This window comes from Bufo bufo, chromosome 3, assembly GCF_905171765.1.
Source record: "Bufo bufo chromosome 3, aBufBuf1.1, whole genome shotgun sequence".
NCBI lineage: Eukaryota > Metazoa > Chordata > Amphibia > Anura > Bufonidae > Bufo > Bufo bufo.
Genome location: NC_053391.1, coordinates 567,238,898 through 567,266,350, shown reverse-complemented (window position 1 = coordinate 567,266,350; position 27,453 = coordinate 567,238,898). Strand labels below are relative to the sequence as shown.

Below are 27,453 nucleotides of genomic sequence, written 5' to 3'. Positions count from 1 at the left end.
AACCTTCCCAAGAGCTATTAATTGTATTTTTATTTTTTTCACTCTATGTAGCTGTATGAGGCTTGTTTACAGGATAAGTTGTAGTTTTTTAATGGTGTCATTTTGGGGTACACAACTTTCTGACTAACTTTTATTAACCTCTTTCTGGGAGGGAGATAAGAAAAACCAGCAATACTGCCACGAGTTTTCACATTATAAGTTTTGGTAGGCGAATAAGAAAAAGTTAGCAATTCTTAAATTTAAATTTTTATTTTTACAATGTTCACCGTAGGGATAATTAACAAATTTGTGTAACAAAGTTTATAAGGCCGAAAAAATACATCTGTGCATCCAGTTCAGACCTGTTATCCTGCAAGTTTATCCAGAGGAAGCAAAAAAAAAAAAAAACCTGTGAGGTAGAAGCCAATTTTCCACACTTAAGGGGAAAAAAAAATTCCTTCCCGACTCCAATTAGAATAACTCCCTGGATCAACGATCCATCTCTACTTAGCTATAGCCTGTAATATTATTACACTCCAGAAATACATCCAGGCCCCTCTTGAACTCTTTTAGTGGACTCACCATCACCACCTCCTCAGGCAGAGAGTGCCATAGTCTCACTGCTCTCTACCGTAAAGAATCCTCTTCTATGTTTGTGTACAAACCTTCTTTCCCCAGACGCATGGGGTGTCCCCTCTTCACAGTCCTGGGAATAAATAGATGATAGGAGAGATCTCTGTACTGACCCCTGATATATTTACATGGTTATTAGATCTCCCCAAGTCGTCTTTTTTTCTAAAGTGAATAACCCCAATTTTGATAATCTTTCTGGGTGCCCATTCCAGTGATTACTTTAGTTGCCCTCCTCTGAACCCTCTCCAGCTCTGGCTGTCTGCCTTGTTCACAGGAGCCCAGAACTGTACACAGTACACAGTACTCATGTGTGGTCTGACTAGTTGATTTGTAAAGTGGTAGGACTATGTTCTTATCACGGGCATCTATTCCCCTTTTTGATGCAACCCATTATATTATTGGCCTTGGCAGCAGCTGCCTGACCCTGGTTTCTATAGCTTAGTTTTGCTGTTCACCAAAAATTCCTAGGTCCTTTTCCATGTCAGTGTTTTACCATTTAGTATGTACTGGTGACTTGCATTATTCCTTCCCAGTGCATAACCTTACATTTGTCAGTGTTAAACCTCAATCTGCCACTTCTCTGCCCAAGCCTCTAATCTATCTAGATCCCTCTGTAGCAGTATACTGTCCTCTGCCGTGTTAATTACTTTACACAGTTTAGTGTCATCTGCAAAAATGTATGTTTTATTGTGTAAGCCTTCTACAAGATCATTAATAAATATATTGAAGAGAATAGGGCCCAATACTAACCCTGAGGTACTCCACTAGTGACAGTGACCCAATTGAGTGTGTACCACTAATAACCACCCTCTGTTTTCTATCATTGAGCCAGTTTACTTACCCACATACAGACGTTTTCTCCCAGTCCAAGCATTCTCATTTTATATACTAACCTTTTATGTGGTACAGTATCAAATGCTTTGGAGAAGTCCAGATATACAACATCCATTGATTCGCCGCTGTCAAGTCTAGAACTTACCTCCTCATAGAAACTGATTAAATTAGTTTGCCATGACCGATCCCTCATGAAGCCATGCTGATATGCGTTATTGCTTATTTCCGTTGAGATGCTCGTAATATAGCATCTCTCAGAAAACCTTCAACAGTTTACCCACAACAGATGTTAAACTTACCGGCCTATAGTTTCCGGGCTCTGTTTTTAGACCTTTTTTGAATATTGGCATCACATTTGCTATGCGCCAATCCTGTGGGACATTCCCTGTCAGATAGAGTCCGCAAATATCAGAAATAAGGGTCTTGCTATGACATTAATTAATTATCTTAAGATACGGGGGTGTATTCTACCCGATCCTGGCGATTTGTCTATTTTAATCTTTTTAAGACACACGCTGTACATCTTCCTGGGTCAGACAGGACACTTTTAATGGGGAATTTACTTTTACATTCTGCATTTCATTTGACAGTTTATTTTCTTCAGTGAATACAGTGGAGAAAAAAAATATTTAATACCTTTGCTTTCTCCTCATCGCTCTCTGCGACTCCCCCCTCATTACTCTGTAAAGGTCTAACACCTTCAGATTTATAACTTTTTAACCATTTATATAATTGAAGAACATTTTAGGGTTAGTTTTGCTCTCTTTGGCAATTATCTCACGGTCTCTAGTTTGGCTGCTTTTATTAGTTTTTTTTTACATATTAAATTTTTTTCCTTAGTTTTTTCAGTGCTTCCTCGCTACCCTCTTGTTTTAGTGATTTATATGCTTTCTTTACATTTCTATTTATCCACATAGTTTTTTTCTTGTTCCTTAATCTATTATTCCCATAAAGGTATGTACCTCTCACAATTAGATTTTAGATTACTTTTAAAAATATCCCTTTTGCGGCTGCATTTCTTTTGAGGACTTTGTTCCAGTTAGTTAGGCCTATGGCCTCTCTTAGTTGGCTAAATTTTGCTTTTTTGAAGTTTGGTATTTTTGATCCTCCCTGAATAAACGCTCTTTTAAATAACAATTGGAAGGTTATCACTTTATGGTCACTATTTCCCAGGTGTCCACCAACCTGCACGTCTGTTGTTCTGTCAGGTCTATTGGTTAAAATTAAGTCCAGTATGGCCGTCCCTCTAGTCGGGTCCTGAACCAGTTGGGAAAGGTAATTGTCTTTGGTTATTGCCAAGAACCTGTTTTCCCAGTCTATATCTGGGCACTTAAAGTCCCCCATAATAATGACCTCATTATGATTTGCCGCCTCATCTATCTCGTTTAGTAGTATATTTTCTGTGGACTCTGGTATATTAGGTGCTTTATAATAAACTCCTATTAGTAATTTATAATTGTTTTTGCCTCCATGTATTTCTACCCACAGTGACTCCACATGTTCATGTCCCTCAATTATATCTTCTTGGACTGTGGGCTTTAGACAGGACTTTACATAAAGGCAGACCCCTCCCCCTCTCCGTTTTTTGCGATCCTTTCTAAACAGACTGTAACCTTGTACATTAACTGCCCAGTCATAGCTATCATCCAGCCATGTCTCAGTTATTCCCACTATGTCATAGTCCTCCTCACACATCACTAATTCCAGCTCCCCAGTTTTATTAGTCAGGCTTCTGGCATTAGTATACATACATTTGAGAGGTTTATGTATATTTATTACCCTACACCTTTCCTTCTGAACTGTTCTAGTCCCTCCTTCCATTCCTCCCCCAGTCCCATTACCTTGCCCCCGGTCTCTATCTGCACTATATCTTCCCATCCTGTAACGTAATTACCCCCCCCCCCCCCAGTCCCTAGTTTAAACACTTCTCTAATCTTCTAGCCATCTTCTTCCCCATTAAGGTGCAGCCCGTCCCTACGATAGAGCCTGTAGCCGACAGAGAAGTCTGCAATTCTTCCATTTATTTATTTTTTACAGTGTTCACCATAAGGGATAATTTAAATGATATTTGTGTAGCGCTGGTTGTTACGGACACGGCGATATCAAACATGTGGGGGAGATTTTATTTTTGCAATTTTTTTTCATTTAAAGCATATATTTTAAATAGGGAAAAAAAGCATATCTTTTATTGGAATTTTTTATTATATAATATATATTTATTTTTACCATAAGGGGACTATAACAGGCAATTTTTTGATTGTCTTTAAAATACAATGCACTATCCCTATAGTGCTCTGCATTTTAATGTCAGTGCTATACGGACATTGACAAGCAGGCTGCGCCATAGGGGCACAGCATGCTGGAAAACACTCAAGGCAGGCTTAGGGCCTCAGCCAGCCTTTACACACATTGGCACCCCGCGATCGCATGCGGCGGGCGCCATTGCCAGTAGCATGTAAGAGGTTAAACAGCCTGGATCTGTGCTCCTGCCGGTCCAGGCTATTAGAGCAGGAACGCAGCTCCCCGTGCAGCTCTTAGACTGGGCCACCATGAAAAAGCGGCGGCTCAGCCTAAGGCCCCTTAGTGAGGCGGTCATCTGAGCATAAGGGTGTCATCTGTGCATAAGGGTGTCATCTGAGCATGGGCGGTCATCTGAGCATAAGGATGTCATCTGAGCATAAGGATGTCATCTGAGCATAAGGATGTCATCTGAGCATAAGGCGGTCATCTGAGCATAAGGCGGTCATCTGAGCATAAGGCGGTCATCTGAGCATAAGGCGGTCATCTGAGCATTGGTGGTCATCCTGAGCATGAGGGGGGCATCTGAGAAATCATGAAACACAATGTGAAAAACAAAGATTACCAGAAGTCTCACTAAAGCTGTCTACACTACAGGTAGGAAAGGTGGTTTAACCACTTCAGCCCCCAGTGCTTAAACACCCTGAAAGACCAGGCCACTTTTTACACTTCTGACCTACACTACTTTCACCATTTATTGCTCGGTCCATGCAACTTACCACCCCAAATGAATTTTACCTCCTTTTCTTCTCACTAATAGAGCCTTCATTTGGTGGTATTTATTTGCTGCTGACATTTTTACTTTTTTTGTTATTAATCGAAATTTAACGATTTTTTTGCAAAAAATTACATTTTTCACTTTCAGTTGTCAAATTTTGCAAAAAAAAACTACATCCATATATAAATTTTGCTCTAATTTATTGTTCTACATGTCTTTGATAAAAAAAAAAATGTTTGGGTAAAAAAAAAAATGGTTTGGGTAAAAGTTATAGCGTTTACAAACTATGGTACAAAAATGTGAATTTCCGCTTTTTGAAGCAGCTCTGACTTTCTGAGCACACTGTCATGTTTCCTGAGGTTCTACAATGCCCAGACAGTACAAACACCCCACAAATGACCCCATTTCGGAAAGTACACACCCTAAGGTATTCGCTGATGGGCATAGTGAGTTCATAGAACTTTTTATTTTTTGTCACAAGTTAGCGGAAAATGATGATTTTTTTTTTTTTTTTTCTTACAAAGTCTCATATTCCACTAACTTGTGACAAAAAATAAAAAGTTCTATGAACTCACTATGCCCATAAGCGAATACCTTGGGTCTCTTCTTTCCAAAATGGGGTCACTTGTGGGGTAGTTATACTGCCCTGGCATTCTAGGGGCCCAAATGTGTGGTAAGGAGTTTGAAATCAAATTCTGTAAAAAATGACCTGTGAAATCCGAAAGGTGCTCTTTGGAATATGGGCCCCTTTGCCCACCTAGGCTGCAAAAAAGTGTCACACATCTGGTATCTCCGTACTCAGGAGAAGGTGGGGAATGTGTTTTGGGGTGTCATTTTACATATACCCATGCTGGGTGAGAGAAATATCTTGGCAAAAGACAACTATTCCCATTTTTTTATACAAAGTTGGCATTTGACCAAGATATTTATCTCACCCACCATGGGTATATGTAAAAAAGACACCCCAAAAACACATTCCTCAACTTCTCCTGAGTACGGAGATACCAGATGTGTGACACTTTTTTGCAGCCTAGGTGGGCAAAGGGGCCCATATTCCAAAGAGCACCTTTCGGATTTACAGGTCATTTTTTACAGAATTTGATTTCAAACTCCTTACCACACATTTGGGCCCCTAGAATGCCAGGGCAGTATAACTACCCCACAACTGACCCCATTTTGGAAAGAAGATCACCCCAAGGTATTCCGTGAGGGGCTATGGCGAGTTCCTAGAATTTTTTATTTTTTGTCACAAGCTTAGTGGAAAATGATGATTTTTTTATTTTATTTTTTTCCATACAAATCTCATATTCCACTAACTTGTGACAAAAAATAAAAACTTCCATGAACTCACTATGCCCATCAGCGAATACCTGGGGTCTCTTCCTTTCCAAAATGGGGTCACTTGTGGGGTAGTTATACTGCCCTGGCATTCTAGGGGCCCAAATGTGTGGTAAGGAGTTTGAAATCAAATTCAGTAAAAAATGACCTGTGAAATCCGAAAGGTGCTCTTTGGAATGTGGGCCCCTTTGCCCACCTAGGCTGCAAAAAAGTGTCACACATCGGTATCTCCGTACTCAGAGAAGTTGAGGAATGTGTTTTGGGGTGTCTTTTTACATATACCCATGCTGGGTGAGATAAATATCTTGGTCAAATGCCAACTTTGTATAAAAAAATGGGGAAAAGTTTGTCTTTTGCCAAGATATTTCTCTCACCCAGCATGGGTATATGTAAAATGACACCCCAAAACACATTCCCCACCTTCTCCTGAGTACGGAGATACCAGATGTGTGACACTTTTTTGCAGCCTAGGTGGGCAAAGGGGCCCATATTCCAAAGAGCACCTTTCGGATTTCACAGGTCATTTTTTACAGAATTTGATTTCAAACTCTTACCACACATTTGGGCCCCTAGAATGCCAGGGCAGTATAACTACCCCCACAAGTGACCCCATTTTGGAAAGAAGAGACCCCAAGGTATTCGCTGATGGGCATAGTGAGTTCATGGAAGTTTTTATTTTTTTTCACAAGTTAGTGGAATATGAGACTTGTATGGAAAAAAAAAAAAAATCATCATTTTCCACTAACTTGTGACAAAAATAAAAAATTCTAGGAACTTGCCATGCCCCTCACGGAATACCTTGGGGTGTCTTCTTTCCAAAAATGGGGTCACTTGTGGGGTATTTATACTGCCCTGGCATTTTCCAGGGGCCCTAATGTGTGGGTAAGTAGGTAAATGACCTGTGAAATCCGAAAGGTGCTCTTTGGAATGTGGGCCCCTTTGCCCACCTAGGCTGCAAAAAAGTGTCACACATGTGGTATCTCCGTACTCGGGAGAGGTGGGGGAATGTGTTTTGTGGTGTCATTTTACATATACCCATGCTGGGTGAGAGAAAATATCTTGGCAAAAGACAACTTTTCTTCCCATTTTTTTATACAAAGTTGGCATTTGACCAAGATATTTATCTCACCCAGCATGGGTATATGTAAAAAGACACCCCAAAACACATTCCTCAACTTCTCCTGAGTACGGAGAGTACCAGATGTGGACACTTTTTTGCAGCCTAGGTGGGCAAAGGGGCCCAAATTCCTTTTAGGAGGGCATTTTTAGACATTTGGATACCAGACTTCTTCTCACGCTTGGGCCCTAAAATGCCAGGGCAGTATAATATACCCCACATGTGACCCCATTTTGGAAAGAAGACACCCCAAGGTATTCAATGAGGGGCATGGCGAGTTCATTGAAAAAAAAAAATTTGGCACAAGTTAGCGAAAATTGATTTTATTTGATTTTGTTTCTCACAAAGTCTCCCTTTCCGCTAACTTGGGACAAAAATGTCAATCTTTCATGGACTCAATATGCCCTCAGCGAATACTTGGGGGTGTCTTCTTTCCAAAATGGTGTTATTTGTGGGGTGTTTGTACTGCCCTGGCCATTTGAGGGTCTCCGAAATCATTACATGTATGCCCAGCATTAGGAGTTTCTGCTATTCTCCTTATATTGAGCATACGGGTAATGAGATTTTTTTTTTCCGTTCAGCCTCTGGGCTGAAAGAAAAAAATGAACGGCACAGATTTTCTTCATTCGCATCGATCAATGTGGATGAAAAAATCTCTGCCAAAAAAAGAAAAAGGAGGGAAAGGCGTCTGCCAGGACATAGGAGCTCCGCCCAACATCATACCCACTTCAGCTCGTATGCCCTGGCAAACCAGATTTCTCCATTCACAACAATCGATGTGGATGAATAAATCATTGCCGTGATTTTTTTTTTTATATATACAAAGTGTTTGCCAAAGTATATGAACACCGCCACCCTCCTCAGCTCATATTCCTCGGCAAACGTATCTTTTACTGCAGAGGAGAAATATCGTCTTGCAGCGCCGCATACACCGACTTGCGTGTAATCTGACAGCAGCGCAATGCTTCTGTCCGAATGCACATCAGTGCTGCAGCCTAGTCGATCGGTTGGTCCACCTGAAAGGTAAAAAAAACAAAACAAAAAAGAAAAAACCAGGCCGCAAAGCAATAACTTTATTAACTGTTGAACAGAACATAGAAACTTTTTTAAACTTTTTTAACTGAACGTTTAACTTTTTTACTTACCGGTATTTTTTTTTTTGTTTAGTTTTTTACCTTTATAGAACAAACCTCTCCTTCCCCATGGGACAATGTGCAAAGCGCAAATCGCCCAAAGATTTGGCGAAGTACGTTAAGCACTTTATCCCAGGTGAAAGGAGAGGTTTGCAGCAGCTGTGAGTGAATGGGCCCTAATAGCCCTGTGTGCCTGTCCTGGTGAGATGTGATCCCTATGCTAGTGTACCTGTGTGTGGTACTTCGGAAACACTCTCCATAGCATAGGGCAGGGTGGTCAGCACAGTCAGGACAGAAATAGCGGGTGTCACGCCTTATTCCACTCCTGCTACAGACACGACATCTTTTTTTCGGGGGGGGGCGGTTGGGTTGAGGTACCAGGAACGACACTGGGAAATGTCGCTCGTGTAGACGGCTAACTACACAGGTGGATGGGGCCACGGAACCTCCTGGGGTAAAGGAGGTTCTCGATGATCTCTTCCTGGAATTTGAGGAAGGATCCTGTTCTCCCCAGCCTTACTGTAGAGAACAAAAACTATTGTACAGCGCCAATGGAATCAAATATACAGACACCTTCTTATACCAGCGTCTGGTTTCTGCGGGAAACTAAATACGGAGACAACATCTGGTCATTGAAGTCCACCCCTCCCATGAGCGCATTATAGTCGTGGACACAGAGGGGCTTTTCAATGACACGGGTTGCTCGCTTCAATTTGGATTGTCGTGTCTGCGTGAATGGAGGAGAGGCATGTAAACGTCACGCTTGTCTCTCCATTTCACCGCGAGCAGTTCTTCGTTACACAAGCAGCCCTCTGCCCCCTTGCAAGACGGGTGGTTACAAGCCGGTTGAGGGAAGCCCACGCGACTTGTTCGCCGCGGTGCCACAGGCGCAAATCCGTCTAGAAACAAATGCCTAAAGAGGGCCACACTTGTGTAGAAATTGTCCACAATAAAGATGGTACCACCCTTGCCGAATAAGGGTGACACCAAGTCCCAGACTGTCTCCCACTGCTCCCCAGGTAGTCAGGGCAACCGACCGGCTCCAGGGTCTGATCTTTTCCCTCATAGATCCGAAATTTGTGGGTATAGGCCTGTGGCCCTTTCACAGAGCTTTATACAATTTGACCCCAGACCGGGCACGCTTGCTTGGGATGTATTGTTGAAGCCAAGGCGCCCGGTAAAATGTATTAGGGACTCGTCTACGCAGATGTTTTGCTCAGGGGTATACAAATCTGCAAATTTCAGGTTGAAATGGTCTATGAGGGGCCGAATTTTGTGGAGCCGGTCAAAAGCAGGGTGGCCTCTGGGACGGGAGGTGGTTTTGTCGCTAAAATGCAGAAAACGGAGGATGGTCTCAAATCGTGTCCTGGACATAGCAGCAGAGAACATGGGCATGGTGATGAATTGGGTGCGTTGACCAATATGACCGCAATTCATGCTTTTTTGTCAGGCCCATGTTGAGGAGAAGGCCCAAAAAAAATTTAAGTTCGGAACTTGGGGACTGGTTTCCACCGGAAAGGCTGGGCATAATAGCTTCCCGGGTTTGCGGTTATAAATTGTGTGGCATACTGGTTGGTCTCTGCCACGACTAAGTCCAAAAGCTCCGCAGTCAAGAACAGCTAAAAAAATCCCAGGGCCGAACCGATTTGAGCCGTCTCAACCCGAACTCCAGACTGGGCGGTGAAAGGGGGAACTACTGGTGCGGCTGAAGTTGGTGACTGCCAATCAGGATTTGCCAGCACCTCAGGGACTCTAGGGGGTCTACGGGCCTGTCTGTGCGGTGGCTGCGACGGGGTAACTATTGCACGTGCCACCGTACCAGCTTCAACTGCCCTTCTGGTGCTCGCTACTTCACCAGGTTGTACGGCAGTGCTGGTACTAGGTCCAGGAAGGGCTGCGCTGCTGGTGTATGCCTCACCACGTGATCCGGCAGCGACAGCCCCACTCTGCTGCTCTTGAAGCGGATCCTGCGTAACCTGTGGTCTAGCGACATGGGGCCGGGTACGCCTGGTGCTGCCAGGGACCTCCACCTCCTCGTCCGAACTTTGGGTCAGAGAGCCACTGCTTTCCACAGGTTCATATTCTGACCCGCTAGATTCGTCAGATGAGGGTTCCCACTCCTCATCCGACTGGGTCAGAATCCTGTAGGCCTCTTCAGAAGAATACCCCCTGTTTGACATTTTGGACTACTAAATTTAGGGGTATTCCCTGAGACTACCCAAGAAAAAAAGCAAACCTGTCTTACAAAGGGGAGGCTAGCGAAGTACCGGAGGCTGCTGGCGGTTGATAAAAAATTTCAAAACTGATTTTTTTATCCGCCGCAGTGCGTGTAAAATGAATGTGCAGTGATCAAAAAATATATTTTTTTGTCACTGCGGTGGGGCGGGCGTGGTGAACGCACGTGTGAGCGACCGATCAGGGCCTGATCGGGCAAACACTGCGTTTTGGGTGGAGGGCGAGCTAAGGTGACACTAATACTATTATAGATCTGACCGTGATCAGTTTTGATCACTTACAGATACTATAAAAGTACAAATGCTGATTAGCGATACGCTAAAACAGCGAATAAAAGTGACTGCGGTGCGGTGGGGTGGGCGCCTAACTGACGCTAACTACCTAACCAATGGGCCTAAACTATCCCTAAAACCTAACAAGCCAATACCAGTGAAAAAAAAAAAAGTGACAGTTTACACTGATCACTTTTTTTCCTTTCACTAGTGATTGACAGGGGCGATCAAAGGGTGATCAAAGGGTTAATTGGGGTGCAGGGGGGTGTCTGGGGCTAAGGTGTAGTGTTTGGTGTACTCACAGTTCAGTCTGCTCCTGTGCTGGATCCAACCGACGAAAAGGACCAGCACAGGAGCAGACAAGCCATATAACAGCTCATATTTACTAATATGATCTGTTATATGACTTTGGATTGGATTTTTTGAAAATCACCAGCCTGCCAGCAACGATCATTGGCTGGCAGGCTGGTTGACGAAATGCTTCTTTTAATTTTGCCGCCCCGCGATGCGCATTGCGCGGGCCGGCTTTGAGCGAATTCTCGCGTCTCGCGAGATGACGCGTATATGCGTGACTCTGCGTAGCGCTGCCACCTCCGGAACGCAATCCTGCGTTAGGCGGTCCGGAGGTGGTTAAATGCACTTTTAAATGTTTGATAACTCAATTGCAGTAATACTGTCGTGTGCACGCATATTTGTGTAAACGGATAGCTTGTGGCTCTTGGCAGTCATACGATTTTTTTTTCTGGCTCTTTGTGTCTGTAAGGCTGGCCACCCCTGGTATACAGGGTCTATGTGCTCTTTAGGGCCAGTTCCCGCCCTAGGCTCTTCAGAAATCCAGCGCCGTTCACAGGATTCGCTACCCCTGCGCACTTCATTCCCCATTCCGGCACATGCGCATTAAATGCTCTTGTGCCTCTGGCCATAATGAGGAATGAAGTGCGCAGGCGCGGCGAATCTTGTGAACGGCGCTGGATTTCTGAAGAACCTAGAGCAGGCCAGAGAGGTGAAAGGGGAGGGGTTTCATATGAATAGCAACGAGGGGCGTGGGCACCGGCCGCTTGAACGCCGCCCCTGGGCACCTTCAGAGCTAATTAACATATTGAATGAAAGTGTTTTTCTGCGAAAATAAGTGATGGACAGCTATACGGTAAGTAGCTTTGTAATATGGGGACTATAATGCAGATCATGGTATTAATGTTCTATAATGGTCAGTTTAGGTGAAACACTCCCTTTAAATAGGAAAATTAGAAGGTAAGCCCCACTGGGAATAGGTGTACATGCTTCCAAATGTGCGGTGGAATATGACAGTGCTATATAAATAATGGACAACAAACAAAAGGAAACGTTCAAAATATTTATTTCAAACAATCAATATCATTGTAGATTTGTAAATGTAGCCACCCTTTATCTAAACCTCAGCAATTTAAGGGGTTGTCTGAGTTCAGAGCTGAACCCGGACATAAGCTCCCTTCACTCATTTACCATGTATGACTGGAGCATTTCTTGCTTCGATGCTCCCCCTTGGCCTGTGCTTCATTGCGCAGGGCAAGGCCTTTTTCTTTACTACCACTGACATGCCAGGCTTCACATGGGTATGCTAGGTAGAGACTTCTGCCTAGCAGTGAGCCCGGTAACATCACCGACACAAATGGGCAGTCTTTAGCGCCTATTAGTGCCGGCGACGTCACCTGGATCACTGCTAGGCGGAAGCCTCCACCTAGCCTACTGAGAAAACCTGGGTACATCACCGGCAGTAAACAAACAGCCCTTGTCCTTGCAGGGCAAGGGGGAGCAAGAAATGCCCCACTCATACATGGTAAATGAGGGAGGGGGAGCTTATGTCTGGGTTTAGACAACATCTTTAAATAAGGGGGGGGGGGAGGGATATCTATCCTTTTCATTTACCTACAGGGTGCCTGCATTAAACTCCTAACATGCTATGAGTTTACATGGCTGGGTTCCAGTGTATGAAGGCATACTGAGCCGAGTGCTGCTTCCCTTCATCGCATGTTGTCACTTTAAGGGTCCATTTACACGTCCGTTGTATATTGCGGACCCGCAATACACCTGGCCAGCACCCCCCGTAGAACTGCCTATTCGTGTCCGCAATTGTGGTCCGGATAAGAATAGGACACGTTCTATTTTTTTTGCAGAGCCGCAGCCCGGAAGTTCGGGGCTGCGCTCTGGAAATGTGGATGCGGAGAGCACATGGTGTGTTTCCCGCATTACGTTCTGCCCCATTGAGAATGAATGCGGACCCATTTGCGGACGTCTGAATGGAGCCTTATAGGAAGTCTGTGACTAGCTGTCTTTCAAAGGAGAGGCAGAAATATCACCAGCAGCTGAAGAGCACGCAGATTATCGGCTCTGCCCCTTTGTACTAGCAAATCAGCGGATGGCTTCAGGACCTGGACCCCTACCAAATTAAACTTGACATGTCTCCATGACATTAAATGACAGTGACTTTTTTATTTATTTTTTAGAGGTTGAGTCACAGGGACATAAGTTCATCTAATTGGGTTTTCATAGACAATTTGGTTGTTTTCCAATCTTACATCAATGGAGTGACCACACATGTCCATCCACTGAAAATGTGCTCTTTTGAAGACTGTCGCGGCCTCCAATCTCATCAGATATTTGAAATATAGTCTAGTAATTGTGATCACTGATTAACAACATTTACACTTACCTCTTCCCCGCCACGTCAGCTCCCGCATGTCCATGCTCCAGTCCCTGGACTGTTTACTTCCAGAGGTGCATGGGATCACATGCTCCATTGCAGCCAAAAACCGGCTTCACGGGTGATATCATCGCTTAGGCCAGATATTGGCTGCAGTGGAGCATGTGACCATGCCCATACACCGCTGGATGGAAACAGTCCAGGGACCAGAACATGAACATGCGGGAGCTAGCGTGGAGGATCGGAGCCGCAGGGAGTAGGTAGGTATGAATCTGCTATTTACAAAGGCAGACTGTGAGCATTGCAGAAAGTCTTTATTACCAGAGGACCCCTTTAAGGCCTTATGTACACAAACGTTGTTTGGGTCCGGATCTGAGGACCTATTCACTTCAATGGAGCTGCAAAAGATGTAGACAAGCACACTGAGTACCTCAGTTCCGCAGCCCTGCAAAAAAAACTGAACGTCCTATTCGTGTCCATATCTCAGACAAGGATAGGACTGGTCTATTGAGGGCCAGACCTTCGATGCCACTAAATGCTGGACAGTGATCATTGGTCGTGTGATGAGTTTTTCAGTCAGGATCGCCGTGTAGCCCCAACCTTAAAGGGGTTGTCTCATCTCAGACAAAGAAGGCATATATCGCTAGGATATGCCCCCACTGTCTGATAGGTGCGGGCCCCACCTATATCGAGAACGGAGAGGGCCACAGAGAATGCTGGAGGACTCCGGTCCGGCCACCTCCAAGCGCTCTCCCAATAGAAGTGAATGGAAGCACACCACGCATGACCGGCCACTGCTCCCATTCACTTCTATGGTCCCGACGGAGACAGCCAAGCCAGCGCTCCACCTTTTTTTTTTTTCTTGGCCCCATAGAAATGAATGGAGGGCAGCTGTGCATGCGCAGTACGCCCTCCACCACTTTCGAGGCTCTGTTCTCAATTGTCACCTATCAGACAATGGGGGCATATCCATTGTATGAGATGAGATAACCCCTTTAACAATAAACCTTGTGCCCCAAGACTCCAGAACATCCGTCTCTGCTGCACAAAGTGACTCAGGTCTGGAGCCTTAGGCTCCGAACCTTCTTATGGTCTGAATGTAAATGTCAGGGCTACAGTAAGGGCACAGCCACATGGGGTGGATATTCCAGTGGTGGCAAAAATATGTGAAGAATCTGCTGCAAAAATCTGCACGTGTTACACTCCATCCTATACATTTCAAAATCCGCAGCATAAATTGAAATGCTGCAGACTTAGGATCTGCACAGCAAGTAAAATTTCCTCCACCTCTGCACATACCCTAAGGTCACAGCCACACAATGCATATTATGCATGGATTTGCGTGCGGAAAATACACAGGGTAAGGGCTTGTTGACACAGTCGTGTGCCCGTGGCCGTATTGCAGCCCGCATACGGCAGGTACACAATACATGGGCACCGGCCCGTGTGCACTACGCATAACAGATACGGACCCGTTCCCTTGAATGGGTTCGCAATCACGGAGATGCAGAACAGAAGCACGGATCGGAACCCCACGGAAGAACTTTCTGGCTGTGCCTCCGCACAGCAAAAAAATAGAACATGTTCTATTTTTTTGTGGTGCGGACGGATCACAGACCCATTCAAGTTGAATGGGCCTGGATCCATCCCGGACACCGCATGGACGTTGCCCGTGCATTGGAGACCGCAAATTGCGGCCCCCAATGAATGGAACGGCTGCACAACAGCCGTGTGAACAAGCCCTAAAACAGTACAAGCTAAGGAGATGAGATCCTCGGAAATTGACCTGTGATGTGGATTTTGAAGTCGATGTATTCACTGCAGATTGCACTGCTTGCAATGCGGTCGGGTGAAATTCGCTGCCAAGCCCGCATGTAACACAGTTGGCCATGGATTCATTGCAGAATCACAACTAAATGCACCTGGAAACTACACACAAAAAAAAGAAAAAATTCCCATGTGCATATGGCCTGGGGGAACGCAAAGTTTTCCACCTAAATCACACTTATAAATGTAACTTAGTCTTCATTTGATTCTATATATTTAATGCGGAGGATAATTTATTCTTGAAATCAGTCTTCACCAAGAGAAATTCACTTGCTGCGGCTGCGATTATTTATGTGTAACTGACTTATTTCACACTTTGGCACAACATGAAAATATATCTCCATACATTCTGAAAATATTAGAGCAAACTCCACACGGATACCGTTCATAATCTAAATACTTAGAAAGTCAAAGCAAAGACTAAACACAATGTTCCTTATATCGTATATCCTGGAATATCAATAACAAAGCTTTACCTGTTTAAAGAAGTTATCCCCAGATTTTCATATTGATGGCCTATTCCTCGAGTTAAGTCATCCATATCTAATAATAGTAGTAAGACCCCCAGCACCCCTGCTGATCAGCTGTTTGAATGGCCGCGGTGCTCTGGTGAGTGCCAGGGACATCATGCTCATCGATCACATGGATTAGGTGCAGTTCAATCCCATTCAAGTGAATGGGGCTGAGATACCAAGCACAGCCACTATCCAAAGGACGGCGCTGTGCTTAGTTAGCTGCGACCTCCTAAAACAGGATCGTCAGGGTTGCCAGGAGTCCGAACCCCGCCAATCCTGGGGATAAGTCATCAATATTAAACAGACAGACAACCCCTTTAATGCCAGGATCGCTGAATAGGCACTTTTATGGCAACACTTTCTAGGGCTTCACAGAATGTCCGGGACATCTAAGCCTGAGTGGGTAAGAAGTTCTCCATCCCACAAGGCAAATGCTGGCACAATTGGGCCTCGGAAGTCCGCGTTGAGAGTATGGATGAGGGAGCCTTTTTCGGGGTCCACAAGGCAGAGTTTGCCACCTTCATAGTCCACCAGCAGGCCTACTTTGCTTGGGTGGCCAATGTTGGTAATGGGGATTATTTTATTTACCACCATTCCATTCCATTTTTTATGGCTATATGCAAAGACCCATGAGCGGCTGCTTACACCAATGCACTCATCTCTGGACATGTCAGCATCTGCCACACCTACGCGGAACTCATTGGACTTCTTCACAGTCACCTCCCAGTAATGCCGACCACTCACAATCGGTGTGTCTCCAAGAACAACCGCCCACTCACGGAAACGCTCAAGATTCTGGGGGACTTTGGAGGGGTCAATGCCTAGTATATGAAAGATGACCCCTGTGTCCTTCTTGAACAGGTCCAGGCTACTGTGGGCAGTTTTCTCATCCAGTTTGAATGATATATCTGCATAAGGGGAAACCAAAGTGGAGATCAGCGTCTAGCAATTAAAACTGGTTGAAAACTAGGTCATGAAACATAGGATAATGCAAGCAGTCCACAGCCCACGTGACAAATAATGCAAGCAGTCCACAGCCCACGTGACAAATAATGCAAGCAGTCCACAGCCCACGTGACAAATAATGCAAGCAGTCCACAGCCCACGTGACAAATAATGCAAGCAGTCCACAGCCCACGTGACAAATAATGTCCACACTTATGTTAGTCCTTCCATCTGATCTGTTTTCTGCTCATATCTGCAGATTCCTCAGTCGCTATTCACCACAACATCTCAGGGGTTAAATGACTAGGATTAGAGTCATATATTTGATCCCGGTCATCGCCAGCAGGCATCAGCTATTATACAGCCGGAACTTGCCATGTATGGAGCGGGCCCACAAGATATCCCTTTAACCCAAATGATGTACTGTATTTCTCATCAAGGGGTTAAATAAGGGCTCATTTACATGGACAGATAAACTTGTGGGGGATCATTGATCGCTTGACAGTTTATAAGGCGGCATCTGAAGGGTTAGACAGAGGGAGCGGGCTCCTTCCATCCTCCTATTGTAGTCTTGTGGCAAAATCGCAGGGCTTTTCAGTTGCTTTGGCAGCCTACGGCCTTGTGAAGGCTCCCAGGCCGGCCATAGTAAGCTGCCTGTTAAGCCATATGGCAGGACTGTCAACATCCTATAGACTGCAATAGTACACTACTGAAGTCTATGGTGCAAGCAATCAGAAATTTACCTATTCCAGTCCTCTAACAGGGATAAAAATTGCAGTTTTTAAATATAAAAAAACACAGAAATATTAAAAATCAAATCACCCCCTTTTCCATTTTTATAAAAATACTGTAAATGAAAAATAAACAATGAGTATTGCTGCATCCAAACTATTAACCCTTTCTACCTCAGAGTTTTTTTTTTGTTTTTGCATTTCCGTTTTGCGCTCCCTGCCTTCCCAAAGACATAACTTTTTTATTTTTCCGTTCACATAGCCGTATGAGGGCTTGTTTTTGCAGGCCAAGTTGTACTTTCCAACGACACCATTTAAAGGGTAACATTCTAATATTTTTTTTATATGTAATTGGCTTGGTCTCACTAAGTTTACCTTAGTTGCCTAGTCAATACTTTTCAATAGGTATTGAATTACCTAGTAATTGCAGCTTTCTCTCTGCTCCCCCTTATGTATTATCAAAATCCATAATATCTCTGTAATTATATGAGATCTAACGTTGAAATCACTTGATCTTACTGGATCTAACGAAGGCCTATTAGTTGGATCAAATTTTACCTGAAAGTTGCATGTGGGGGGGCTAGCCCCCCCCCCCCCTCATTAATCACTTAATAAGTCTGTAATTATGTGAGATCTAACAAAACAACTAGTTGATCATACTGGATAACAAATATCTTCCAAAATAGCTAATTGTTTGGTACATTTTTTGATAAGGGGGGGCTGATGACGGGTTAGCCCCCCCTGCAAATAACTGTTAATATCTCTACTTCTGTGTGAGATCTAACGCAAACAACAATTGATCTAACCTGATCTAACAAAGATCTAACCAACTGCATATGTTTTGTTCAAAAATTTTGATATGGGGGGGCTAACACGGCTGAGGTGGGGAAAGCCGATTGGTTGGGGTGAGATGAGCCTAAGTAATTCTGGGTAGTTAGGGAGGGAGGTCTTAGCCTCAGAGTGAGGACATCGGCGGCCATCTTGAGAAGATTGTCAGAAATAAGTCTTTTGAGGAGCGGTTGCTATAGACGGAATCTTATTAAACAAGTGGTATGTGAACATAATAATTAGTGATTATGGATTATCATCACAGCAGCAACAACATATAGGAAAATTTCATTTCGATTGAGTTACACTTTAATATTGCATATGATGCAGTGGAAAGCAGGAAAGAAAATTCCAAATGGGATGGAATAAAAAAATAATAATAAATTCTGCCACAATTTTACAGTTTTTTTTTATTTACAATGTTCGATGTGTGATAAAACTGACCAATTACTTTCATTCTACAGGTCAGTTAGAATCCAGCAATACCTTTATACAGTCTTGTGAAAAAATTAGGACACCCTTTGAAAGCATGTGGTTTTTTGTAACATTTTTAATAAATGGTTATTTCATCTCCGTTTCAACAATACAGAGAGATTAAAGTAATCCGACTAAACAAAGAAAACTGAAGAAAAGTCTTTTCAAGATCTTCTGTAAATGTCATTCTACAAAAATGCCTATTCTAACTGAGGAAAAAGATAGGACACCCTTGCCCCTAATAGCGAGTGTTACCTCCTTTGGCTGAAATAACTGCAGTGAGACGGTTCTTGTAGCCATCTACCAGTCTTCGACATCGGTCTGAGGAAATTTTACCCCACTCCTCAATGCAGAACTTTTTCAGCTGTGAGATGTTTGAGGGGTTTCTTGCACGTACAGCCCTTTTCAAGTCACCCCACAGCATCTCAATGGGATTCAAATCTGGACTTTGACTTGGCCATTCCAGGACTCTCCATTTCTTCTTTTTCAGCCAATCTTTGGTTGATTTACTAGTATGTTTTGGGTCATTGTCATGTTGCATGGTCCAGTTCCGCTTCAGCTTTAATTTTCTAACTGATGGTCTCACATGTTCTTCAAGCACCTTCTGATACACAGTAGAATTCATCGTGGATTCTATGATGGTGAGCTGACCAGGTCCTGCTGCAGCAAAGCAGCCCCAAACCATGACACTTCCACCTCCATGCTTCACAGTTGGTATGAGGTTCTTTTCTTGGAATGCTGTGTTTGGTTTACGCCAAACATGTCCTCTGCTGTTGTGTCCAAATAATTCAATTTTGGACTCATCTGTCCAAAGAACATTATTCCAGAAGTCCTGGTCTTTGTCAACTTTATCGCTGGCAAATGTCAGTCTGGCCTCGATGTTTCTCTTGGAAAGCAAAGGTTTCCTCCTTGCACACCTCCCATGCAAGTTAAACTTGTACAGTCTCTTTCTGATTGTAGAGGCATGTACTTCTACATCAACAGTAGCCAGAGCCTGCTGTAGTTCTCGAGATGACACTTTAGGGTTTTTGGATACCTCTTTTAGCATCTTGCGGTCTGCTCTTGGGGTGAACTTGCTGGGGCGACCAGTCCTGGGCATGTTGGCAGTTGTTTTGAAAGCCCTCCACTTGTAGACTATCTTCCGGACAGTGGAATGGCTGATTTCAAAATCTTTTGAGATCTTTTTAAATCCCTTCCCAGACTCATAGGCTGCTACAATCTTTTTTCTGAAGTCCTCTGACAGCTCTTTTGCTCTCACCATGGTGCTCACTCTCACTTCAACAGTCAGGAGCACACCAAACTAAATGTCTGAGGTTTAAATAGGGCAAGCCTCATTCAACATGCAGAGTAACGATCTACTAATTATGTGCACCTGGTGTGATATACCTGTGTGAGATCTGAGCCAATTTAAGAGGGAATACATGTGAGGGTGTCCTATCTTTTTCCTCAGTTAGAATAGCCATTTTTGTAGAATGACATTTACAGAAGATCTTGAAAAGACTTTTCTTCAGTTTTCTTTGTTTAGTTGGATTACTTTAATCTCTCTGTATTGTTGAAACGGAGATGAAATAACCATTTATTAAAAATGTTACAAAAAACCACATGCTTTCAAAGGGTGTCCTAATTTTTTCACATGACTGTATATGTAATTTTTCTTGCGTTTTGATACTAATAATAAAAACCTTAGAAAAAAAAAAATCTGATATTTTTTCGTCGCCATATTCTGAACCCCATAACTGTTTTTTGTAGTTAAGTGTATGGAGCTGTATGAGGGCTCATTTTTTGCAGGGCCATCTGTACTTTTCGTTGGAGTGTGTATGATGTTTTCATCACTTTTTATACAATTTCTAGTGGGAAATGAAGCGACCGAAAGCAGCAAATCGGCCATTTTGAATATATATATATATATATATATATATATATAAATCCGGAAAAAAGAGCGGCACTCCAGTAAGTAAAAGAAGGTGAACCCTTTATTCACCCAAGTGGTGCAACGTTTCGGCTCTAGTCACGAGCCTTCCTCAAGCACATACACACACACATACACTGCTCAAAAAAATAAAGGGAACACAAAAATAACACATCCTAGATCTGAATTAATTAAAGGGTTTCTATCACTTCATATCACATATTTAGGTGTCAGACACTAGCGATCCGCTAGTGTCTGCTCTAACAAACCATCCTAATATAATAGGTTTTGGGGCAGCCGTTTTGCTAAAATAACAACTTATATCTATATGCTAATGAGCCTCTAGGTGCTATGGGGGCGTCATTAGCACCTAGAGGCTCCGTCTACCTTCCTAAACTGCCGCCGCCCAGCGCGTCCCTCCAGCCCGCCCATCTCCTGCTGAATGCGATGATCTGCGATCCTCTCCGTGCGCGTCTCTGTTCTGCGCATGCGCAGTGAATGCCTGACCGCTTCCCTGCTCAGACAGCTCCACTGCGCCTGTTCCTCAGAGCACTATGATGTCATCGGCGCAGGCGCAGTGGAGATGTCTGAGCAGGGAAGCGGTCAGACATTCACTGCGCATGCGCAGAACAGAGACGCGCACGGAGAGGATCGCATTCAGCAGGAGATGGGCGGGCTGGAGGGACGCGCTGGGCGGCGGCAGTTTAGGAAGGTAGACGGAGCCTCTAGGTGCTAATGACGCCCCCATAGCACCTAGAGGCTCATTAGCATATAGATATAAGTTATTTCAGCAAAACGGCTGCCCCAAAACCTATCATATTAGGATGGTTCGGTAGAGCAGACACTAGCGGATCGCTAGTGTCTGACACCTAAATATGTGATATGAAGTGATAGAAACCCTTTAAATATTCTTCTGAAATACTTTGTTCTTTACATAGTTGAATGTGCTGACAACAAAATCACACAAAAATAAAAAAATGGAAATCTAATTTTTTAACCCATGGAGGTCTGGATTTGGAGTCACACTCAAAATGAAAGTGGAAAAACACACTACAGGCTGATCCAACTTTGATGTAATGTCCTTAAAACAAGTCAAAATGAGGCTCAGTAGTGTGTGTGGCCTCCACGTGCCTGTATGACCTCCCTACAACGCCTGTGCATGTTCCTGATGAGGTGGCGGACGGTCTCCTGAGGGATCTCCTCCCAGACCTGGACTAAAGCATCTGCCAACTCCTGGACAGTCTGTGGTGCAACGGGACGTTGGTGGATAGAGCGAGACATGATGTCCCAGATGTGCTCAATTGGATTCAGGTCTGGGGAACGGGCGGGCCAGTCCATAGCATCAATGCCTTCGTCTTGCAGGAACTGCTGACACACTCCAGCCACATGAGGTTTAGCATTGTCTTGCATTAGGAGGAACCCAGGGCCAACCGCACCAGCATATGGTCTCACAAGGGGTCTGAGGATCTCATCTCGGTACCTAATGGCAGTCAGGCTACCTCTGGCGAGCACATGGAGGGCTGTGCGGCCCTCCAAAGAAATGCCACCCCACACCATTACTGACCAATGCCAAACCGGTCATGCTGGAGGATGTTGCAGGCAGCAGAACGTTCTCCAGGGCGTCTCAAGACTCTGTCACGTCTGTCACATGTGCTCAGTGTGAACCTGCTTTCATCTGTGAAGAGCACAGGGCGCCAGTGGCGAATTTGCCAATCTTGGTGTTCTCTGGCAAATGCCAAACGTCCTGCGCGGTGTTGGGCTGTAAGCACAACCCCCACCTGTGGACGTCGGGCCCTCATACCACCCTCATGGAGTCTGTTTCTGACCGTTTGAGCAGACACATGTACATTTGTGGCCTGCTGGAGGTCATTTTGCAGGGCTCTGGCAGTGCTCCTCCTGTTCCTCCTTGCACAAAGGCGGAGGTAGCGGTCCTGCTGCTGGGTTGTTGCCCTCCTACGGCCTCCTCCACGTCTCCTGATGTACTGGCCTGTCTCCTGGTAGCGCCTCCATGCTCTGGACACTACGCTGACAGACAAAGCAAACCTTCTTGCCACAGCTCGCATTGATGTGCCATCCTGGATAAGCTGCACTACCTGAGCCACTTGTGTGGGTTGTAGACTCAGTCTCATGCTACCACTAGAGTGAAAGCACCGCCAGCATTCAAAAGTGACCAAAACATCAGCCAGGAAGCATAGGAACTGAGAAGTGGTCTGTGGTCACCACCTGCAGAACCACTCCTTTATTGGGGGTGTCTTGCTAATTGCCTATAATTTCCACTTGTTGTCTATCTCATTTGCACAACAGCATGTGAAATTGATTGTCACTCAGTGTTGCTTCCTAAGTGGACAGTTTGATTTCACAGAAGTGTGATTGACTTGGAGTTACATTGTGTTGTTTAAGTGTTCCCTTTATTTTTTTTGAGCAGTGTATATATATTTTTTTTGTTATGATTCCCATAGGGAACTATAACAAGCAATTATTAGATTGCTATTCTCATACACTCCAATGCATTAGCAGAACATTTCCGAAACCCACTTTTTAAGGACCAGTTCAGGTCTGAAGTCACTTTGTGAGGCTTACATAATAGAAATAGCCCAAAAATGACCCCATTTTAGAAACTACACCCCTCAAGGTATTCAAAACTGATTTTACAAACTTTGTTAACCCTTTAGGTGTTCCACAAGAATTAAAGGAAAATGTAGATGAAATTTCAGAATTTCACATTTTTGGCAGATTTCCGTTTTAATCTGTTTTTTCCAGTAACAAAGCAAGGGTTAACAGCCAAACAAAACTCAATATTTATTACCCTGATTCTGTAGTTTACAGAAACACCCCATATGTGGTCATAAACTGCTGTACGGGCACACAGCAGGGCGCAGAAGGAAAGGAACGCCATATGGTTTTTGGAGGGCAGATTTCATTGGGATAATTTTAAGTTGTCATGTCACATTTGAAGAACCCCTGATGCACCCCTAGAGTAGAAACTCCAAAAAAGACCCCATTTTGGAAAATATGGGATAAGGTGGCAGTTTTGTTGGTACTATTTTAGGGTCCATATGATTTTTGGTTGCTCTATATTACACTTTTTGTGAGGCAAGGTAACAAAAAATAGCTGTTTTGGCACAGTTTTTATTTTTTGTTATTTACAATGTTCATCTCACAGGTTAGATCATGTGGTATTTTTATAGACCAGGTTGTTACGCGACATTACCAAATATGACTACTTTTTTTGGTTGTTTCAGTTTTACATAATAAAGCAGTTTTGAAAAAAAAAAAGATTTTTTTAGTGTCTCCATATTCTGAAAACCATAGTTTATTTTAATTTTTTTTGGGCGACTGTCTTATGTAGGGTCTAATTTTTTTCGGTATGAGATGGCGGTTTGATTGGTACTATTTTAGGGTGCATATGACTTTTTGATCGCTTGGTATTACACTTTTTGTGATGTAAGGTGACAAAAAATGGCTTGACAAAATCATGTTTTAGTGTCGCCATATTCTGAGGGGAAGGAGGTGCTCCTGCTGCCGGCTTCCTCACTGCGCCTGCGCCGAAGGAAGGAAGCTGGTAGCAGGAGCGCGTCCTTCACTCATTGCGCCTGCGCTGAATACTAAAGGGGACAGCGCAGGCGCGGGATTTACAGAATGATGAGGAGAACTCGAAAGTTAATCAACTGGACCTGGGCGTGCCAAAGGGTGCATAGACCGAGCCTCTAGGTGCTGAAGCAACGCCCAGTAGCACCTAGAGGCTCATTAGCATATTACGGCAACAGGCAGAGACTTATAAAGCCCACTGTTATGTACTGCTGATATTAGCCCTTCGCTAGTCAGTCAGCTACCTAAAGTTATTTCTCATGACACAAACCCTTTAAGTCATGGCCAGATATGACGTACATGTACGTCAAGGGTCCTTATGGGGTTACGGACCTGGCTGGTCGGGAAGGGGTTAATATATAAAAATATTTATCATGTGCAGTGAACTCACAGAATCAAAATGGTTGATTTGCTTTTTTTTTTGTCACGCTGCACTCCCCTGCCCCAAAAAAATGGAATAGAAAGGGATAAAAAAAAATTGTATGCACACCAATATGGTACCAATAAAAAAAAAATAAAGGAAATATAAAAAGGCTATGGATGGTTGTCAGAATGTGGCAATGCAAAGAAAAAAACCCCACTATTTTAAAAGTAGCAAGTCATCAGAGAAGCTATAGGAATGTGCTATCACCGTAATCGTCCTGAATAGAGGTCGTCATCATTTCTAGCTCATAGTGAAGGCCGTAAACACAAAACCAAAACTATGGGGAATCAGGTTTTTTCAGTTTCACCTTTTCTGTAATGCAAAAATGAAAATCGTCCCGGTTAAGGATCAAACAATAAGGCTCAGTTCATACTAAGGTCATGGCTTTCCTTCAGCCAGATCTGTCTTTGAATGGATATCAGTGACCTCCTGCCTTATAATAGGCTCTGAGGGGGAAAACGCCTGTAACCACTGAGAGAAAGCCTGTGTGAACAGAGCCTATGAGGGGAGTCACGGCCTTTATTATTTACAGAACATGGCTTCTTGGCTACAAGGCCACTGCCGAAAGGCGGAGGGTCCTCTGAGCTGTGTGGTCCCCGGGTGTCAGGATTTGGGGAGCTGTGTGCCCCTGTAGCAGTGACGTCACCCCCCTTGTGCAGCGCTCCACAGCCGCGTCACCCACAGGACAAAGACAACGTCAGTGACGTCACCCACAGGACAAAGACAACGTCAGTGACGTCACACACAGCCGCTGAGGCGTCCGCAAAGCAGTGACAAGCTGGGGCTTGTAGTCCCCCGTCACGCCGCCCCCAGTCTGTGCTCACCTCTTCTGGAGCTGAGGGCGGCGTAGTTCCTCTGCACACCCGCAGCACGCAGGCACCTCAGAGCTCTGCTCGCCACAATCATGGCCCCCGTGGGCGACGCCATCTTGGAATACGGCGGGCTGCGCCTCTCGGCGTCATGTGATGTTGACTTTACCGAGGAAAGGTTCTTGCGGTTTTGGAAGGGACGAGTCCACGTAATGATGGGTGGTGGCTCTGCGAGTCTTCCTACGGCTCTCTGGGGAAAGACCGGGGTCCTGGGAGGAGATTACGATGTATTCTGTCCGGGTCATGATCACACACAAGCGGCATGAGTGGCGGTAAAGAACAAAAAACCGCTAGGCTTCTTCCATCGCACAGTTTTTTTTACTTCTGTAAGGGTCTTTTCACACTGTGAGGAGATCTGTAAAACTGGCTTACTTGTCCATAGCGACCAATCAGATTCCTCCTTTCATTTTCCAGAGGAGTTCTGAAAAATGAAAGGTGGAATCTGATTGGTTGCTATGGGTAACTAAGCCAGTTCTACTTTACACCAGTTTTGATATATCAAACCCTGTGTCTTAACTCCTTGAGTCCCGGATGAATTTTCATATTTGTGTTTTCATTTTCCGTCCTTGTTTTCTTGGAGCCGTAACTTTTTTTATTTTTCCGTTCACATAGCTATACAGGGGCTTGTTTTTTTTGTGGGACATTAGTGGGGAACCGGAAAAACATTCCAAATAGGGAATAAGTGGGGAAACAAATGTAATTCTGCCACAGTTTTATGGGTTTTGTCTCTACAGCATTCCCTATGTGGTAAAACTGACCTGTGCCCTTCATTCTCTGGGGAAAATGTATTTTAATTTTGATTAAAATTTTTATATTTTTTTAAATATTTTTAACCACTTCAACCCCCCTAGCTTTAACACCCTTAATGACCAGGCCACTTTTTACACTTCTGACCTACACTACTTTCACCGTTTATTGCTCGGTCATGCCACTTACCACCCAAATGAATTTTACCTCCTTTTCTTCTCACTAATAGAGCTTTCATTTGGTGGTATTTCATTGCTGCTGACATTTTTACTTTTTTTGTTATTAATCGAAATTTAACGAAATTTTTGCAAAAAAAATGAACTTTTTCACTTTCTGTTGTAAATTTTTTTTTAAAAAACGACATCTATATATAAATTTTTCTCTAAATTTATTGTTCTACATGTCTTTGATAAAAAAAAATGTTTGGGTAAAAAAAATATGGTTTGGGTAAAAGTTATAGCGTTTACAAACTATGGTACAAAAATGTGAATTTCCGCTTTTTGAAGCAGCTCTGACTTTCTGAGCACCTGTCATTTTTCCTGAGGTTCTACAATGACCAGACAGTAGAAAAAACCCACAAATAACCCCATTTCGGAAAGTACACACCCTAAGGCAGTGGTCCCCAACCTTTTTTGCACCATGGACCGGTTTTATGCAAGACAATTTTCCCAGGGACCGGTTGGGGGCTGGGTTCTGGGGCGGGGCTTAGGGGGTGGGCGGGACCGACTGATTCACGCGCATAACAAAATACAAAGGTGCATATTAAAATATATAACACTATATAATGGCTATATAAACTGACTCTGGTCTCTGCTGCACTGGTCTCTGCTGCACTGTACCGTATTTTTTGCCCTATAAGATGCACCTAGGTTTTAGAGGAGAACAATAAGAAAAAAAAAAATTTCATTACACCTCAGGTCAGACCAGCAATCAGACCCCCAATGTTAATCAGACCTCAGATTAGACCCCCAATGGCTCAGATCAACCACCAAACCTTTAGCCATCTATCAGCCCCCAATGTCAGCCATAAACCCCCCCCCCCCCAATGTCAGCCATAAGCCCCCCATTAGCCCCTCATGTCAGCCATAAGCCCCCCATTAGCCCCTCATGTCAGCCATAAGCCCCCCATGTCAGCCATAAGCCCCCCATTAGCCCCTCATGTCAGCCATAAGCCCCCATTAGCCCTTCATGTCAGCCATAAGCCCCCCATTAGCCCCTCATGTCAGCCATAAGCCCCCATTAGCCCTTCATGTCAGCCATAAGCCCCCCATTAGCCCCTCATGTCAGCCATAAGCCCCCCATTAGCCCTTCATGTCAGCCATAAGCCCCCCATGTCAGCCATAAGCCCCCCCATTAGCT

General features: G+C 44.1%; 1 protein-coding gene across 1 annotated transcript; it reads right to left on the bottom strand.

Annotated features, from left to right (window-relative positions):
* Window positions 1–14,819: 14,819 nt before the first annotated feature.
* SPRYD4 (SPRY domain containing 4) lies at window positions 14,820–25,536 on the bottom strand. The gene is made up of 2 exons (XM_040425615.1): window positions 25,303–25,536; window positions 14,820–16,487 (listed from the first exon to the last, which is right to left on the bottom strand). Exons 1-2 carry the CDS (start codon window positions 25,403–25,405, stop codon window positions 15,949–15,951), a joined length of 642 nt encoding a protein of 213 aa, XP_040281549.1. The 5' UTR covers window positions 25,406–25,536; the 3' UTR covers window positions 14,820–15,948.
* Window positions 25,537–27,453: the final 1,917 nt, after the last annotated feature.

Bases quoted from the DNA above. Each gene is read 5' to 3' on its own strand.
- SPRYD4 (XM_040425615.1), bottom strand. From the start codon at position 25,405: ATGGCGTCGCCCACGGGGGCCATGATTGTGGCGAGCAGAGCTCTGAGG. The intron at 16,488-25,302 runs GTGAGCACAGAC...CCCCTTATGCAG, and splicing joins CGCCCTCAGCTCCAGAAGAG to ATATATCATTCAAACTGGAT.